Source organism: Sinocyclocheilus grahami, unplaced genomic scaffold (genome assembly GCF_001515645.1).
Source record: "Sinocyclocheilus grahami isolate Dianchi unplaced genomic scaffold, SAMN03320097.WGS_v1.1 scaffold1096.1, whole genome shotgun sequence".
Classification (NCBI taxonomy): Eukaryota; Metazoa; Chordata; class Actinopteri; order Cypriniformes; family Cyprinidae; genus Sinocyclocheilus; species Sinocyclocheilus grahami.
In genome coordinates, this window is record NW_015506275.1 from 37,560 (window position 1) to 57,281 (window position 19,722).

The following is a 19,722-nucleotide window of genomic DNA, read 5'->3' on the forward strand; positions in this document are numbered from 1 at the left end:
TGCGTTTTTTGTGCCAATGCATTGTTAAAGGATCAGCGTGTCATGTAATATTCCCATATAAACTTTAACATCCAATTAAAAAATATTTGTATAGTAAAATTAGCTAATTCACGAGATTAATACATCCTTTATTAGACCGCTTTTTCGAGTTAAATGCAGCCTTACGGATGTGTCGAAATGCTGAATCAATTCATTCACTTCCAACAGCGCTTAATGGGAGCAGCGTCATAGAGGGCAGAGCGTCACGTTATTTAAAGGGGACGTTAATGAGTAGCAAATGATTAAGTAGCTGCATTGGTTACTTTTATGCCACTGATCAAGCTTTTATATGTAGTTTGGGGTAACAAAGGGGTTTTATAGGTTTGACTGAAATAATAATGCAATAACTGACACTTTAAATCAATGTTTCAAGAAACAACAACAACACTTTTTAACAAAAAACAGATAAAGACAAAAAAGTAGCCATTGATAATATCTAAACATGCATCCAAATCCAAATGTAATAAAATTAATTTATTTGTGATTGTTGTGTGAATTATGTGCAATGTCTTAGCTACTATAGATTATTACATAGGGCTTATACAGCATCTAGTGGCAACAATGATATTACAGATAATAAATTGTGCAAAATGTTTATCTTAACAGTCAATTTACAAATAATGCATTCAGATTTGTGCAACTCAATGCGCTGAATCTCCACAAATTAGTGTCGTTACTATGACAACCAATTTGAATGTGACAAACAACTGGTGTCTGAAAAGAATTTACATATATGTATATAAACATAAACATTCACGAAACAACCAGCCATATAGCGGACAAAATGCACAGATCATAAAGATAGAGTGCAATCACCCAAACACCCCGTCAACCACATTATGCTGTTTGATTAAAATATCCGACTGGCTGACAGTTCATAACTAATATTGATTAGTTGATTGATGGTACACTATGTTTTATGACAGACTGATATGAGTCTTCTTGCACTTCACTCTATCTTACATCACATTTATGGATTATCTAAAGCGTTTGATGAAAATATGAACACATGCTCTGTTGTTTGCGCTGCAGGAACTCTGTAGAGGAGATCTTGCTTTGTTTTTCAAGGTTCTGCAGTTAGCTGTGAATGACATGTGTGTTTATGTGTCTCTCAGGTGGAGGAAGCTGTGAGTGAGGTGGATGTCCAGCTCAAACTAGATCTGCACTTCACTGACAATGAACAGCAGTGAGTATCCCATCATTGTTTCCCTCTGCATCATTACTGCTTGTGTTCAGAATGGCTTATACTATCATGCTATTTTTGCAGTATATGGTCAGAATACTCTGCATAGCATGTACATTTTTCAGGATGAAGGAAATTACTTCTACTTCTTTACCTAAGTTCTGCTTGTATATTAAACACTGAGTACTGTATCCCACAACTTGATCTTCCATGTACAGAGTGACAAATAAAGAAGCAATATTTTTTTTACGCTTTTTAACGCTGCAGACCACATTACACTGAATTCAAAAGTTTGGGGTCGGTAAGAAACAAGGCTCTTTTGCTCACCAAACAAAACAGTAATATTATTACAATTTAAAATAACTTTTCTATTTGAATATATCATAAAGTGTAATTCATTCCTGTGATGCAATGCTGAAATTTTCAACCCAGGCTCATTGGAAACGCATACATTTCAGCAACACCGTTATTACGTACCTTGCTGCACGTTTCGAGACAGTTTCAAAGGGAAACGCCAAATGAACGCGGGTTCAATATGTGACCCTGGCACGTTTTTTTTACATTGATATAGGCACGTATTGCTGTGTTTTTATTATGTTGCTTGAGGTACATATTACAGTGGTTCATAATTCAAATATCCGAGTGTCGCTAAAAGTTAATTCTCTATCGTGTTGGAAATTTCCCCTACACCAAACCCAACCCTAAACCTACCCGATAGTGTTAACAAATGCAAAACGAATTTGTTGATGCAACCGTGCCATTTGAACGTCTAGGTTACTTGTGTAACCCTCATTCCCTGAAGGAGGGACTCATCTCGGCTGGAGGGACCGGCTGTATCGCGTCCTTCGCCAGCAGGACCGCGATCTCTGCACGCAAGACAGGAGCATCTTTGTCCGGCACAGAGGTGAACCGAATGCCCCTGAACTTGGGCGGGCGCCGGGCGAATTGAATCACGTAGCCAAGTCTGATGGTTCTCATGAGCCAGCGAGACGGCCTGGGGAGCGCTAACCAGGCCCACAGTGACTGAACTAGCGGGACCAGGGAGACCACCGATGTACCCACAGTGGGGCAGCGAAGTGGAGCACAGGGACCCAACCCGGGAGGCTTCAGTGCATCCCAGGGTGGGGTCTGAGTGTGCGGCGCGCCACTTACCTGGCTCCACGGCTGGGCAGGGGGCTCGTGAGGAGGCGTAGCGTCCTTGGACTGAACCCTGCTGCCCATTGGCGAAGGGAGAGGGGGACGGCCATGTGGAGACTGGGTATCGCGCACTGCCATCCTCGCCCTCTTGGAACCCGGAGAAAAAGGAACCCGCTCTTCTGTTGAGGTTTTGGGCACCACTGGCTGGGTAGCAGGATGTATTGAGATGCCTCCGTCTCATCTCTCGGGCGAGATCCCAATTCGTCAGTCACTGACGTAACGTAGAACGTGACTGACTGAATGGGAACTTATTTATATTCAGGTTTGAACTGTTTTGTGAAAACGTAGATTCATGGGATTCGTACTCAAGCTCTTCACCTCTGAAGTCAAACTCCAAACTGCATGAGCTACCGAGCAAACCTACTGATTATAAAAACACATACATATGAAACTGGATGTGACGCTAACGTTCAAAAGTATTGGTTCTGTCAGGACCACTATCGTCAAAATGATAGATACTTAGCATAAAGTTTGGTTTGGCGGTATGGTTCTGTTCTGGGCAAAAAAGTCCCTGCCCATCCATGCAGCCTGTCATGAAAGAGCAGGGAGAGCAGCAATAATAACCCCCCTAGGGTTAACAGAACAGAACAAGGCAGATATCATTAATGTACTTAATGATATTTAAGTGTAACACTTTATTCAAGATAAAGGAGTCTGATTAGCAAGGAATATCAGAAAGCCAAGTCCTGACTGTGGCGAATGGAGGAGCTGGGGATGGAGGAGAGTCATTTGCTCCCCAGCAAGCTGAAAAGCTGCTGAATAATACTCAATAGAGCTTATATAGGAATGTTGCGATATGTGTCGTATTCCTATAGGTAGATGTGATCAGCTGAGAATCAGCTGACGCGAGCTTGATTCATGTGACCTGCCACGTGAGTCAAAGCTTAATTTTTGTTGCAGCATGTTAAAATCGTTTTGAATTCATAACATGATATTCCTCAAGTAATTGTGCAGAAAATGTGGCTTTATTAATCGAAGCTGTGGACCTGCAAATCATACTTAGTGTAAAAAGGAATAAAAGTTGAGTTTTACTGCCTCTAGTGTTTATTTCAACTGGAAACTGCAGCGATTCGTATATGTATAGGTACTTTTTTCAGTTCTGCAGAAATGTATTTAGAGGCACGTATTTCCAATGAGCCTATGTTGGAATTTTTAGCATCGTTACTCCAGTCTTTAGTGTCATATGATCCTTCAGAAATCATTCTAATATGCTGATTTGCTGCTCAAAAACATTTCTTATAATTTTTACTGCACCTTTAAGTGTAATGCTGAGAACAGTTACACCTAAAGGTGCAGTAAGATAAGCTCTGTTGATATTTGAAATCACCAAAACAAACACACCCCTACTCCACCCCCAATTCATGAACATGCTGTGCAATACAGGCACCTCCCCCATCACAAGCAGACACACCCCTTACTGGTGATTGGCTATAAGTGTTTTTTTTTTTTTTGATGCTCTGTGCCACTTAAAACAGTGTTTCAAAGAAATCACTTACTGCACCTTTATTATTTTTGTGGAAACCATTTTTATAATTTTTTTATAATATAATAATTTTTGCCACATTTGATTAATATATTACAGCTGAATAAAATTATACATTTCTTTAAAAGAAAAAAATCTTACTGACACCAAACTTTTAAACAGCTGCGTACAGTATTCCCAAAATTAAATACTAGCCTTCTCCATTCTGTAGTATATGCCATTTATTGCCCACATTTTATTAATAGTAATAACATGTTTTCTGTTTGACAATAATATATCATAATATATTATGCACTCCATCCAATACTGAATAATATCTTTACATTTGGCAGTCCGATGCAACAATGTCAACGCAGTTAAAAATCAATGATATTGCTTCTAGTTCATCCATCACAGGGAAAGTAGAAGACCAGATTAAACACATCGAGTTTTGTATTCCACACAGCAGACTCCATTCAGTACTTTCTCCATTCAGTATGTCACGTAGTTGACAACAACTCGCTGAATTAAACATGCAACATAATGAAGCTGTGTGACAATAATCTAGCACACATTTTTAAATATTTGGATATTTTCTCACATTCTATTAAAAAATAAAACTCATCTGTATGATCTCTCTGCCTGTCGGTATTTAAGGATGCAGTGAGAGAGTGTGGTAGAGCCTCAGGCAGGCACAGTGTGTGTGTATTAATCAAGAACAGTAAGAGGAAAGGCACTGAAGGCCCTCAGCTTAAAATACTCACACACACACAGTCCTGTTTCAAAGCAGCACAAATGAGAGCAATTACCTGTGCCCCTTACCTGCAGCAGAGCCCCGGAGCTCAGAGCAGCAGCAATGGGTCGGCCCCCGTGGCCCCTGAGCTCTGCAGGGGCGGCAGTGAGGCAAGCTCATTAACTACACTACCTGTCCATCTCTCTGCCCTCCTCATGTTCTCTCTCCTTCTCCTGTGGTCTTTTTCTTTGGCTGCCACATCTCAGTATATTTGTTACTTTTGCAGACTTGAGACAGTCTTCATTGTTCACATGCATATGAATAAAATTAAATGCAAGGTCTAGTGTGAATGTGTCTTTCTATAACGTGTGATTTTTGTCATGTGTTTGTGTGTTAGGTTGGCGGATATCTCTTCAGTGCCTCTGATTAGCAGCAGGACGTTGGGTTTGCACTTCCATCCACACCAAGGCCTACACCATCACCTGCCCGTCATGTTTGACTATTTCCACCTGTCCGTTATCTCCGTCTCTATCCATGCCTCCCTGGTGTCACTGCACCAACCGCTGATCAGGTGATCACTCAAACTCCGCCCCACCAGATCTCAGCTAATCAGCAGTTTAGGGCATTTTACCATGGCTTCAAAATTGATTTTGTATTTTTTTTTATTTTAATTTAATAAATTTTTTGAAATGTATTATTGTTGTTGTTTTGTTGCTTTGTAATTTAATTAATTTAATTTAATTGAAAAATAAATAAACTAAATAATACTTGCCTTACACAACTAATGATGAAATTATCAAAATGAAATTACATAAAAACAAACAAAAAATTAAATAGTAGTTATTATTATTATTAATAATAGTTAATAAATCATATTTTGTTTTAATTTAATATTAATTAATACAAATAATAAATAATCAGTTTTCAGGTTGCATTCACACTTTATGTAACCCAATAAATAAATAAATAAATAATTATTTAAAGTATAGTATTTTAATAAAATTTTGATAATTTCATAAATTTTGTAAGATCTTTCTCTGAACCCTCCTGAAAGCAAAGCTGTCAATTCCAAAGTGTGTGTGTTTGTCAGCTGTCATGAGTGATGGATTTCTAAGAACAGAAGCCTCATTAGTGACAAATATTCTCAAGACTGACTTTAACAAACTAATCAGGCATTTGTGTGTTTTTGGGTTATCCGTGAGGATCGGCAGGTATTGTTTTCAGACAGATATGCATATACATGAATTTGCATGACTGGATCATAAAGAATCTTGTGAGCGGTTCCCACCGAGATCCCTGACATTAATTCACTTGATCACAGCAGCACACATTGATCATTCCACAGGTTCTTACAGTCTGTCGTTTGTCTTTCTGTAGTTTTGCGCGCAGTGGAAAGGGTGCGTGGCTGGGTAAAGGCTCTCCAGAGAGTGAAGCTCCACCCTCTGCGATGTCAGTGGAGAATCTGATGTTTGGGGCGGGATATTGCAAACCTGTGCCAACAGAGGTAACCACATACATCTAACCTGATCAACTCACTCATTTTGCACATACACATAATTATAATGTGTTTAAATGACTGTACTGATCTCAACTGAACTATTAAATCCAACCCAGCTATCCGACATCTTACCTGACAGCATTGAAACTGGTCGATGGTGCTCTTCTGGGTTTCTAGATAGTTCAAGTCTCTTTCAGTATCTGTCAGAAAAAGAAACCTGTTGCAGAGGATGGTCATTACATTTTGATGAAAGAGTAATGAAATTGAGGCTTCTTTGTTCTAAATAGCATAATTCGTACTACTCAAGCAAGTATACGTGCATATATTCTGTATGTATGGAAATCTAATGACTGATTATATTTGCCAAAATGCACGGCACACTGTGAGATGCTTAACCTTCTTATTTCTAATGTAATGCACGATATTATAAATGTAATATCTTAACTCTCTCTCTCTCTATATATTATATATATATATATACACTCACAAATAATAACAGTCTTTTGTGGTGCAGTTAAATAATAATGGCTCTAATTATTATGAATACCAAACCAGTTTTTCGTAACAGATTTTATTAATATTTTTGTGGAAACTATTTATTTTTTCAGGATTCTTTTATTAATAGAAAGTTTAGTTTAAAACAGAATATTTTGTCATATTAAAAATGTCAGATTTTTCTTTATCTATCTATCTATCTATCTATCTATCTATCTATCTATCTATCTAATATTATTTATTTAATTTATCAGACTGCCCCAAATAAATGAATAATTGTTTTAAAAATGACGAAATATCCCCTATATTTCCGAAAAAAAATAACCGGATGCTACATTAAACATACAGAGTTCGTGACAACTTTGCATACTAATGGCTAAGTAATGCTTTCAGTTTCACTGTTACTCTATTATAATTATTTCAAAAATACCAGGCAGTATGCAGTGCATATAATGTGCAGTATTTATTCAGAACACATTCATGGAATATTTCCAAATAATACCTGCTTCAACTGGCCCTGAATGAAATACAGACACTTAACCTGAGCAATTTAGAACTAAACAGCATAGATAATTTGACCTTTCTGGCCGTTTGCGGAGTAGCCCTCCGTGGTTTCTTTTAACTATCTATTCAGCACAGGTCATTCAGCACAACTGTTTTTAAAATATAGTATATGAGAAATGTTTCTTGAGCATCAAATCAGCATTTCAGAAGGATTTCTGAAGGATCATGTGACACTGAAGACATGGAGTAATAAGGCTGAAAATTCAGCTTTGCATCACAGGAATAAATGCATGCTTTCTCTTTTAAGGCCTGACTTATTCACGGTACACAAGATTATGTGCTAAATAATTTATTTTACTGTTTACAGCAACATATGAGTAAATAATAATTTTAAGTATGAATTAGCTTTAAAGCTACACTGAGTAGGAGCAGGTGAAACTTTAATATTTAAATACTTTAAAAAAAGAAGGTAACAGAAGAAGGTGTCCTTGTTACACATTACATGTTCGGAACATTCTAACACCAATAAGTTTTCTTTTCCAACCTTAAGTTATGAGCACTTACTATGAATGATGCTAAACTGAAATTCAGTGCTATACAGGGTGACTTTTGAGCGTGACAGCTTATTTTTACTTTATGAAATAAACTCAAATATGAACAGCTTATTTAATAACCCTAGCAACAAAATGGCATGCTTTTCTGATTACCAACAGGAGAATTAGTTTCTAGTCAGACTAAAATATTGTTCGATAAAGCCTGTGCTTCTCATACACAGCCTGAATTTCCCAGCATCCTTCACAACTCTGTGTTCTGTTGAGCGATGCATTAGACGTAGAAACCTCATCTCTTTTGATACATACAGTAATTTCACCCACAGGACAGCTCAGCTTTTAATTACAGAACTCTGAGTTATTATAATGATGAAAAAGATGAAGAGATGAATCCCGTTTAGTTTTTATTACTGGAGTGGTTTTATTTCTCTCTCGTACGTGAGGTTCCTTTATAAAATATTTCTGCTCGCTGTGGCTGATCTTAAAAAAAGAAACATAAAATGCAAGATTGTAATGCATTCAAAATGTGCCTGCAAGACGAATACAGAGAGAAAAGCTGAAATGATTCAAAAGCAGCATGAATAATATATGTCCCAGCATGATCTACAGTGACCTAGTATGCTTTTTAAAAATGTTACAAAAAAGTTTGTTAAAAAAAGATTGTTATAAGATTGTTAAAACAGTCTCTCTTTAATTGTTTTTAAATGCAACTTTAATAAGAAATTGTTATAATGGAAATGAGAAGTGAATCTTTTCAAATACTAAGTCAAAAGTGCCCCTGATTGAAAAAACAACAACATAAATACTCTATTAATAAAACAACAAAGAATGTGTCATTGTGATTGACAGCTGTTGTCGTTTGATAGAAGTACATACTGAATATGTGTGTTTGTGCAGGTCAGGAGATTTTCTGAAGCATATTTCTTCACAGAACATCCCAAAGAGTCCTCACTCACATTTCAGGAGGAGCTGTGAGTTTTTTATTTATTTTAGTATAGCCTCTGTCTTTTTCTTTTAGACACACACACTATACCTAGCTATGCAAATGGAGAAATAACCTCAAATATTTTAATTAAAACTACTCATAACCCTTAAAAAACTGCTGAAACTACTATGTATCTCTGATGACAGTATCAATAGACACGCACAGGTGGCCACAGAGATGCGCAGCTCTGATTACCTGCTCCGAATGCCTCCACTTCCTGTGGAATGCCTGGACATCGACGGAGACTGGAGCAGCCTGCCAATCATCTTTGAGGACAGATATGTGGACACGCCCTGTTTAGGTGACAGCCAACAGAAACCCTGTTTAAAAGAGAGCAAACGAATGAATGAACAAAAGAATGAGCATCTGTACAAACAAACAAATGAATGAGCTTAAACAAACAAATCACTGAAAGAAAGAACAAACTTACAAATGAACAAACAAAAGTTTTAGAAACAAGAACTACTCAATGAGTGAACTGTATATGTGTGAATTGATGTATAGATCATTGTACAAATTAATGAATGAAAAAAGAGGATTTAAACAAACAAATCACTGAAAGAATGAACAAATTTATGAATGAACAAAATAATAAATAAACAAACAAAAAATTTTGAACAAAAAATTGAAAACTGAATCCGTGAACTGCATTTTGAACGAACAAAAAATGTGGCCACAGAGATGCGCAGCTCTGATTACCTGCTCCGAATGCCTCCACTTCCTGTGGAATGCCTGGACATCGACGGAGACTGGAGCAGCCTGCCAATCATCTTTGAGGACAGATATGTGGACACGCCCTGTTTAGGTGACAGCCAACAGAAACCCTGTTTAAAAGAGAGCAAACGAATGAATGAACAAAAGAATGAGCATCTGTACAAACAAATAAATGAATGAGCTTAAACAAACAAATCACTGAAAGAAAGAACAAACTTACAAATGAACAAACAAAAGTTTTAGAAACAAGAACTACTCAATGAGTGAACTGTATATGTGTGAATTGATGTATAGATCATTGTACAAATGAATGAATGAAAAAAGAGGATTTAAACAAACAAATCACTGAAAGAATGAACAAATTTATGAATGAACAAAATAATAAATAAACAAACAAAAAATTTTGAACAAAAAATTGAAAACTGAATCCGTGAACTGCATTTTGAACGAACAAAAAATGAACTGATTTATAAATGAATAAACAAATGAATGAGATCTGAAGAACTAAATAAAATAAACAGACAAACACATAAATTAATAATTGAAATAATGAGCATATGAACAAAGACAAATGTAATATACTAACAAATCAATAAGAAATAAGAGTAAATGAACAAACTAATGAACCAACAAACTAATGAATGCATGAAAAAGAATGAAAATGTGAATGAGTTAACTCAAGAACAAACAAGAATTTAAGAACAAATTAATTAATAAATGGGGGGATCAAATGTCAAATCAAAAACTAAAATCTAATTAATCAACAAAAGATTTGGTTGCATTTTAAAATATGTTTTTTAATAAACTGAGCACTTTTCTCTTTCTCTGTTCTAGACTACAACATCCATGTGCAAAATCAGACTGCCTTAAACTCTCAGCCATGTCCTGAGCCAACGAGGATGGAAGACCAAGCCATCAGTCCAGCTGAGGAAACACAGGACACCAATTCACCAGCAACAACCCCTGAGGAACCTCCCTGTGAAGATTACATGGACTTGCCCACATACATGGCCCTGATTGGCCGGCAGGAGGACTGCATCACTGACAATAAAGAGACCAGAGCTCAAGCAGAGACTCTGATTGGCCATGTGGGTGAGACTGATATTGATAGAAGCGAATGTATCACGATCTCAGATTCAAGAATCGATTCTGTTGAAAAGGCCACATGCCAATATGAAACTGAGGAAGGATTCGATGTTGACTGTAGGTCTGTAGACAGCGATGAAGCAATAGATACAAGTAACCTGGAAAAAACTAGCTGCCCAAAAGAAGCAGTTGACTTTGATGAATCGGATCATGCAGGTCTTTGTCAATCATTGCTGCTTGTTCCGACAGATGCTGCAGAACTTCCCAACCTTACCAGCTTTGAGTTCCTGCCCACTCATAACCATGACAACCATCTTGAAACACCAGGCAATACTGGGAGTCTTGGCAGCGACGAGCCACAGTCGGTATTAGATAACAGATGCATTGAATTACCTGCAAAGGATTATGGGAGCAAGGATACAACACCAGCTAATCTACTAAACGCCAACTCAATGGAAACTGACACTTTAGCCACGCCTCCTTCTCGTAACATTCTACAACAGAACCGTCGCTTGTCCGAAACTCCGCCCAAGGGCATGTTCTTGGGCGGAGCTAAGCTAATGAACCGCTCCTCCTCCGTGATCTCGGACTCCGGCATTGAGAGCGAGCCAAGCTCTGTGGCCTGGACCCTGGAGGGTCGAGGAGTTGTCGCAGGGGGTCGTGACGTCTTGCAGAACTTGGCGCGGCGTCGGCCAGGGCATCAGAGCTCTTTGGAAGGCCTACAGACGGAAAGTCACGGCAGCCTGCCCAGCGCCACACAGGCCTCTTTGACTTCCATAAGCTCCCTGCCGTATGAAGAGGAGGAGGCGAGACAGCTCAATACTTTGACCAAATCTGCCTCTGCACCACAGATCAGCAGCCCTGACGACACCGAGGAGGATCGTGAAACACCCAATCAGGAAAAGAGGAATGTTTGCGTGGCCAATCAGCTGAGTCTGAGTGATGAAGCAGCCAATGAGGTGAAGCGGAATGTTCAAGACATTACTACAGAGGACAGAGAGGAAACAACCAATCAGAGCTATGTTTGTGTGGCCAATCAGGTAAGGAAGAGTGAGGAAGCAGCCAAAGAGGTGAAGCAGAATCTTCAAGGTGTTACTAGAGAGGACAGAGAGGAAATAACCAATCAGGAGAATAAGAATGTTTGTGCATCCAATCAGTTGAGGCAGAGTGAGGAAGAAGCCAATGAGGTGAAGCAGAATCGTCAAGGCGTTACTAGGGAGGACAGAAACGAAACAACCAATCAGGAGATCGACAGGGACGATTTGTCCAATCAGGAAACAGTAAATCTTAATTTTGCTAATCCAGAAATGTTACTATACCAGCAATTTGTGACAAATAATGGTGTTGAAAACGCCACAGGGGAGGAAATGGCTGAAAACTCAGAGGAATGTCAAACAAATGTATTACTTGAAGAGTATTCTGGTCTAATGAATGACAACACAGAGGTTTGTAGCGAACACAAGGGGGTGCTAGAATCAAAAACGTATCAAAAGGACCCTGACGACATCAGTGTCTGTCACATTCATTTGAATGAACTTGAGGAAGTATGTATGGAGAACCTCCCAGATTCACCAACCAGTGACAAAAGCAGCCACGAAATTGCGGCCAATGAGAAAGAAAGGTCCGTTGATCTCATCAAGCTACCAGCCAATGAGAGAGAGCAGCAGGCACTAGATGGGCAAAGCAGAGCCAGTAAAGTGCCAAGTACAGGTCTGGCATTCGTGAATAAAAAGGTGGTGGAGGTTGTCAACCTGTCGGTGTCGTGCGCACCCACATGTCTGCCTTTCTCGTCCGTACTACGGGATTCGCCATCGGTTAGCGGAATCTCCACTCACCAGGCCACATCCCCCATTACCCATCAACCCCTGGGCTCTTTTGGAATAATCTCCTCGAACTCTTTCTTCGGTGCTGATCAGGAAATCAACGAGAGAATGATTAAGTATGTTTTTCTGTGATTTCAAGCAAGTTTCATGCTCAAAGTTTTCAATTATAAAAAAAACAAAAGACCTATCTGCCAGTGTTCATCAAAATTAAAACTTCAATTTCAAATTCTGTGTTTCAGTAACAAATTATTATTTTTTCATTAATAGCAAACACAATTTCTATTTTAAATGTATATTTACTCACCAGTCATAAGGAGATATCTCTGGTACAGGCCGAATTATCAGCGTTCACCCTGTTACTATTTAAACGCATTGTGCACTGTATCATTCAAGTTTTTCAATGATGTCTTAAAGCTTCTATAAGGCAAAGGAAGCCATGCTGAGGGAGCTGGTGTTCAGAGGCACTCTCTACAGTGACCTGCCTTACCTCGCCTCCGATCACCCATACTTCCCTCCTGAGGAAGACGACACTGAGTTTGAGGATGGGATACACCTTGTGGTGTGTGTCCATGGACTTGATGGTAAACGTTCAAATCTCGTAGACATTTCGATTCATAAAAGTGTGTAAGATAAAAAATAATAGCTGCATCTTTAGTAAATAGTTTTTTGTGTTTGTTATTACCAGGTAACAGTGCAGATCTGCGGTTGGTCAAGACGTTTATAGAGCTCGGGCTACCTGGATCTAGACTGGACTTCCTCATGTCAGAACGCAACCAGGTAGAACATCCAACCAATCAGCACACTTGCTGCACTGCTTTCAGCCAATTACAGCACCCAGGACATAATGAAATAATCACAATAGGTCAGGGGTACGATATGAAACTACGAAATACAATCATATATAATCAGAAACCTTTCATGGTTTAAAAAAGCAAACACACAAACCAGGGATTCCTGATTGAATGGAGAGAATAAAATGAAATACATTTTTTTGTTGTTGCTCAGATTGACACTATTTCATTATTAATAATCTTATTTTAACATGCCAACAGAACAACAAGCAACTATCACTACGTGACCAGTTAACAGCATAGCTGCGCACAACAACCAATCAGAAAGCTACAATGCCCCTCAACAACCAATCACAACTTTCATATGATTGATCAGCTTTCGTCTTTTGTCTCCAGACGGACACATTTGCAGATTTTGACACCATGACTGACAGACTTCTGGATGAGATAATTCAGCACATCCAGCTGTATAACCTCACCATCCACCGGATCAGGTTTATACACATTGCCTTAACCTATATTAATCAGTTCTGGTCTTTACCACATTTAACAGCTGCAAAACTCACCATCATATTGACATTATATCAGTGCAGCCAAACCACAATCAATATCAGCACTGCCATAGAGCTCAAAATACGGGTTCGAACAGTGTGTAGACATTCAAATGTCATGCCTTTTGAATGCAGATGGTATAGTTACGACATCAACCAGCAAGGTCTAACTAGTCCATGTGAACCACCATGTGAACACTGATACTATATGACTTTTTAAAACCCTGTGACCCCACACACTGTACACAAAATACATTTTACAGACTAGTGCGCCCCTTGTGGTTGGACAATAGCCACATCTGCCACAACCACTTCAGAGTAGTTAATCATGTTATATAAGCCTCATTAGTGTGGTCTTTACATCTGGATATTCATGAACAATTTAACAAATGTATGATCTTCAGCTTTTTACAAAATCGTATGTTGTAGACAAGGTTTGCATTCAAAATGTTTAATCCAGATATCAAGTGTAGCATGAAGTATAAAGCTTCACATTAAAGATATGCTTTAGAGTGAGTTATAATAAATAGCTGCATACAGAAGCTGAAGTGTGATGACTCCACTGATCCCACTAGAACTGCAAATGTTATACTTATTATTACCACAAGATGGCAGAAGAGTAGAAGAAAGGTAGCATTTGTTTGGCTTTCAGAAGAAATTCAATCTAAAGATATTCACACAATACACTGGAAAATGTAACAAGGTGTCTCCTAGTTCATATAAAGCTTTTTAATCTTAATTTTACACTCACAGTAATTTATTTTTTAATCTCTCTGAAGTCTCTAGAGTTTCACGTCTTCTCAAAATCAAATGTTTAAAGGTTTCATAATGATCATGGCAGACTTAATTAAAACTGTAGTTCCTAAGAAAATGTAAGAATAACTTGCAATGAAATGGATCCTCATTTTGAACACTTATCTTTGGAAGGTTCAATGCCTGACTTTTTTTTTTTTCGCCTCTTTTTCCAGTTTTATCGGACACTCTTTGGGGAACGTCATCATCCGCTCTGTGCTGACCCGACCCAGATTCCGCTGTTACCTCTGTAAACTCCACACCTTCCTGTCCCTGTCTGGACCCCACCTGGGAACACTGTATAATAACAGCACGCTGGTCAGCACAGGTACATTTGAACAGTAGTATGTATGTATATGAAGTTGGTGTAGAGTTGATCAGGGAGTCTGTCATCATTTCCCCAACTTCATCTCATTCTAAACCCGTATGACTTTCTATCATTGTTCTTCAGGTCTGTGGCTAATGCAAAAACTCAAGAAGTCTGGTTCCCTACTGCAGCTTACATTCAGAGACCACACCGACCCGCGACAGACCTTCCTCTACACGCTCAGCAAGAAACCAGGTAGAGATTCATTGAAAAACAAACAAGATTAAACACAAACACACATACTCATGTTTTCTTTCTCTCTTTGTCCAGGTCTGCAGTTCTTCAGGAACGTGGTGTTGGTGGCCTCTCCACAGGACAGATACGTGCCCTTCCACTCGGCCCGCATTGAGATGTGTCGGACGGCGCTTAAAGACAGAACCACAGGTGTGTTAACTTCCTGTTCCAACCTAGAACTTACCAGAGTAATTTAGCAAGCACATAGCATCACCCTAACAACCAGCTGGAGCGCTCTAGAATCAATCGCTTTAACTATTCCTTAGTTTTAATATTTAAAATACAAATAAACCTGCACGCGTATTCCATTAGCAGCGTATTCCAATAGCTCTGCCAGCAGTGGGAATGAAAGGAATCTGTGAGAGGAAGTTAAAGAGAGAGCGAGAGGGAAGAGATCATTCTTCATTTTATGAGACTGTCACCTCTGAGAGTGGCGTGCAGCTCTTTGACAGGTATTTTTCTCTCGGTTTGAGAGACAGATTAGAGAATTCAGCCTCTCTGTGAGTGTCAGTGTGACAGACAGAGCTAAGGATACATACACTGAGCAGTCACACACACACACACACACACACACACCAAGACTATGATCACATAGAACAATGAAAGATGCCTTGAAATAGAGACTTTGTTTGGATATGAGTATGCCGTTCTTCATTTTATGAGACTGTCACCTCTGAGAGTGGCGTGCAGCTCTTTGACAGGTATTTTTCTCTCGGTTTGAGAGACAGATTAGAGAATTCAGCCTCTCTGTGAGTGTCAGTGTGACAGACAGAGCTAAGGATACATACACTGAGCAGTCACACACACACACACCAAGACTATGATCACATAGAACAATGAAAGATGCCTTGAAATAGAGACTTTGTTTGGATATGAGTATGCCAACTGTTGGTGTCAATGCACAGCTAGCTGCAGTCGGCAAAATATGGCAAGAGCTTTCTCAACATGGCAAGTTCTAATCAGATTGGTAGGCTTTCCAAGAGTCTGCGAGCACAGGTTTTAATCAATCCGCTTGGAGATGAAGTCATGTTTATGAGTTCTCAGGCTCTTCAGGGAAAGAACTAGACTTGCAGTGCTTTCAAGGTTTATGCAATAACTCTTTGGAAAAATATGCAAGACCCTTGCATGCTGTTGATGAATTTAAAAAACAGCCAAAAATCTACAATGCATTTACAATGCAAGTTTCAGGGGCAAAGCATTGTGCCAGGATAAAGGTTACATACAGTTTACAAAGTATAGACATACTAATTCACTTATTAACCTGGTCTGTGGTAAACTAATCCAATCTATGCCTTTAAAAACAAAAAAGAGACTGTTTTAGTAAATGCACCAAGGATGCATTTATTTGATTAAGAATTCAAAAACAGTAATATTGTTAAATATTATCACAATGTTATTAAGGAAACAACTGTTTTCTATTTTAATATGTTATAAAATGTAATTTATTTCTGTGATAGCAAATCTGAATTTTTTAGTGTCACATGATCCTTCAGAAATCATTCTAATATGCTTATTTGGTGCACAAGAAACTTTCTTTTGTCAATGTTAAAAATAGTTATTTTAATATTTTATTTTTGTGATAGATATTTTCAAGAAAAATTGTAATTTAATTTTAATATTTAAACTTAATTGTAAAATCTTATTTTTGTTTATTTTATAAACAAAAAAGTTTATTTTATTTTAATATTTTTGCTATGCATATCTTTAGGATTTATTTTATTGTAATATTTTCATGTCAATATTTTATTTTGGTGATACATTTTTTTCAGGAATTTTCTTTGAATCAAGAAACTTTCTTTTGTCAATGTTAAAAATAGTTATTTTAATATTTGATTTTTGTGATAGATATTTTCAAGAAAAATTGTAATTTAATTTTAATATTCAAACTTAATTGTAAAATCTTATTTTTGTTTATTTTATAAACAAAAAAGTTTATTTTATTTTAATATTTTTGTTATGCATATCTTTAGGATTTATTTTATTGTAATATTTTCAATTTTTATGTTAATATTTTATTTTGGTGATAATTTTTTTTCAGGAATTTTCTAACTCATTCCTTTGATGTCAATTAAAATCTGTTCGATGGAAGTTTACTCCTCGTCTCCTCATTCCTCGCTCCTCGCGCTCCCTCACAGTAGCGAAGCGTGTCAGAATACCGGACCACATCATCCAAGTGGATGCTGCACACTGGTGGTGGTTGAGGAGAGCCCCCCCCCCCCCCCCCCGTTTTAAACAGTAACTATTTATTTATTTATAATATGTATTTTATTATACTATGTATGTATATATTTTTTTTTCCTTTGAAAAAAAAGGAAATAAAAGCATCAGCAAAACATCTCTAATATATTTGCTTTTTAACAGGTCCAGTATATACAGAGATGATCAATAACTTACTCCAGCCGTTGCTGAGTGCTCCAAATTGTCGTTTGATCAGACATAACGTGTTCCACGCGTTACCCAACACGGCCAACACGCTGATCGGACGTGCGGCTCACATCGCCGTGCTCGACTCTGAACTCTTCCTGGAGAAGTTCCTTCTGGTGGCCGGGCTCAACTACTTCAAATAGACATCATGCCTTGAGTTGGATGGGAGAGCCAATCAGATTACACTTAACGTCAGCCAATATCATTTAATTTCAGAGTCATAATGAGCTCTGGAATTTTTTTTTTAAAAAGTTCAGTCTTTGGACGCAAAAAAAAAAAAAAACAGAAACTGAAGATTCAGACGATGACTCTGAACACATATGTAAAATCTGTACAGAAAGAACATTGTATACTAAGCAAATAGAAGAAACTAACAGCTGGAGGCCTACACAAGCCTTAAAGCTTTATGGTGTAGTAACTTAACGTTGAATAATCCTAGCTGGAAAATTAATATTTTGAATGTAAATTCAGTGTGTAGCTGGTGTTGCAACAACAGCCTTGGTTCTTCATTCCCTCCAGTCACCGAACGTACAGTGCTGTGAAAAGGTTTTTGCCCCCTTCCTGTTTTTTTTACTTCTTGCATATTTGTCACACTTAAAAGATTCAGATCATCAAACAAATTTTAATATTACACAAAGTTAATGCAAGTACATACAAAATGCAGTTTTTAAATGATAATTTCATTTGTTATGGGAAAAAAGCTGTCCAAACCTACCTGGCCCTATATGTGAAAAATTAATTGCCCCCTCCTGTTAAAGCTGAGTTAAATTTGACTAGCCAAACCCAGGCCTGATTACTGCCAGACCTGTTGAATCAAAAAATCACTTAAATAGAACCTGTCTGACAAAGTGAAGTATGCTTAAAGAGCAACACATCATGCCGCGATCTAAAGAAATTCAAGAACAGATGAGAAACAAAATAGTTGACATGTATCAGTCTGGAAAGGGTTATAAAGCCAATTCTAAGGCTTTGGGACTCCAGCGAACCACGGTCAGAGCCATTATCCACAAATGGTGAAAACTTGGAACAGTGGTGAACCTTTCCCAAAATTACTCCAAGAGCGCAATAACGACTCATCCAGGAGGTCATAAAAGAACATCATATCAACAGTCAAACATGGTGGTGGTAGTGTGAAGCTTTGCAGCTTCAGGACCTGGCTGACTTACCATAATTGATGGAACCATGAATTCTGCACTCTATCAGTAAATCCTGAAGCAGAATGTCCGTCTGTCAGTTTGTGAGCTCAAGCTCAAGCGCACTTGGGTTATGCAGCAGGACAATGATCCCAAACACACCAGCAAGTCCACCTCTGAATGGCTCAAGAAAAACAATATGAAGTCAAAGGTCAAAGACTTAAATCCGATTGAGATGTTGTGGCATGACCTTAAACAGTCCGTTCATGCTCGAAAACCCTCCAGTGTGGCTGAATTAAAACGATTCTGCAAAAAGGAGTGGGCCAAAATTCCTCCACAGGGATGTGAAAAACTCATTGCCAGTTATCGCAAACGCTTGATTGCAGTTGTTGCTGCAAAGGGTGGCACAACCAGTTATTATATTTAGGGGGCAATTACTTTTTCACGTAGTGCCAGGCAGGTTTGGACAGCTTTTTTCCATTAATAAATGAAATCATTATTTTAAAACGGCATTTTCTATTTACTCGGGTTATCTTTGTGTAAAATTAAAATGTGTTTGATGATCTGAATCATTCAAGTGTGACAAATATGCAAAAAAGAAAAGAAAAAAAGGGGGGAGGGGGCAAAAACTTTTTCACAGCACTGTATATTTGCTGCACCGTTCTGCTCGAAAACCCTCCAGTGTGGCTGAATTAAAACGATTCTGCAAAAAGGAGTGGGCCAAAATTCCTCCACAGGGATGTGAAAAACTCATTGCCAGTTATCGCAAACGCTTGATTGCAGTTGTTGCTGCAAAGGGTGGCACAACCAGTTATTATATTTAGGGGGCAATTACTTTTTCACGTAGTGCCAGGCAGGTTTGGACAGCTTTTTTCCATTAATAAATGAAATCATTATTTTAAAACGGCATTTTCTATTTACTCGGGTTATCTTTGTGTAAAATTAAAATGTGTTTGATGATCTGAATCATTCAAGTGTGACAAATATGCAAAAAAGAAAAGAAAAAAAAGGGGGGAGGGGGTAACTTGAAGAGGTCAATATCACTGGACTTTATACTTGAAGAGTAAATTGGGTCACTGGCATTTGAATTTCACGTTACGAGAACATGTTTTCATGTTTCTTTTTACGGAGTCATTCTTTTATAGTTTGTGTGTTTTGTC

At 38.1% G+C, this 19,722-nt stretch overlaps 1 protein-coding gene across 1 annotated transcript in view; it reads left to right on the top strand.

The window, feature by feature from the left end:
* Window positions 1–17,712, top strand: part of LOC107566725 (protein FAM135B-like) — a 51,154-nt gene extending 33,442 nt beyond the window's left edge. Inside the window, exons 5-17 of the mRNA XM_016252252.1 lie at window positions 1,155–1,225; window positions 5,012–5,185; window positions 5,992–6,118; window positions 8,560–8,633; window positions 8,794–8,948; window positions 10,196–12,386; window positions 12,685–12,851; window positions 12,956–13,047; window positions 13,458–13,555; window positions 14,581–14,732; window positions 14,856–14,966; window positions 15,042–15,155; window positions 17,367–17,712. Of these exons, the coding sequence (XP_016107738.1) occupies window positions 1,155–1,225; window positions 5,012–5,185; window positions 5,992–6,118; window positions 8,560–8,633; window positions 8,794–8,948; window positions 10,196–12,386; window positions 12,685–12,851; window positions 12,956–13,047; window positions 13,458–13,555; window positions 14,581–14,732; window positions 14,856–14,966; window positions 15,042–15,155; window positions 17,367–17,572 (3,732 nt within the window). The 3' untranslated portion in view covers window positions 17,573–17,712. The remainder of the gene's footprint in view (window positions 1–1,154; window positions 1,226–5,011; window positions 5,186–5,991; window positions 6,119–8,559; window positions 8,634–8,793; window positions 8,949–10,195; window positions 12,387–12,684; window positions 12,852–12,955; window positions 13,048–13,457; window positions 13,556–14,580; window positions 14,733–14,855; window positions 14,967–15,041; window positions 15,156–17,366) is intronic.
* Window positions 17,713–19,722: the final 2,010 nt, after the last annotated feature.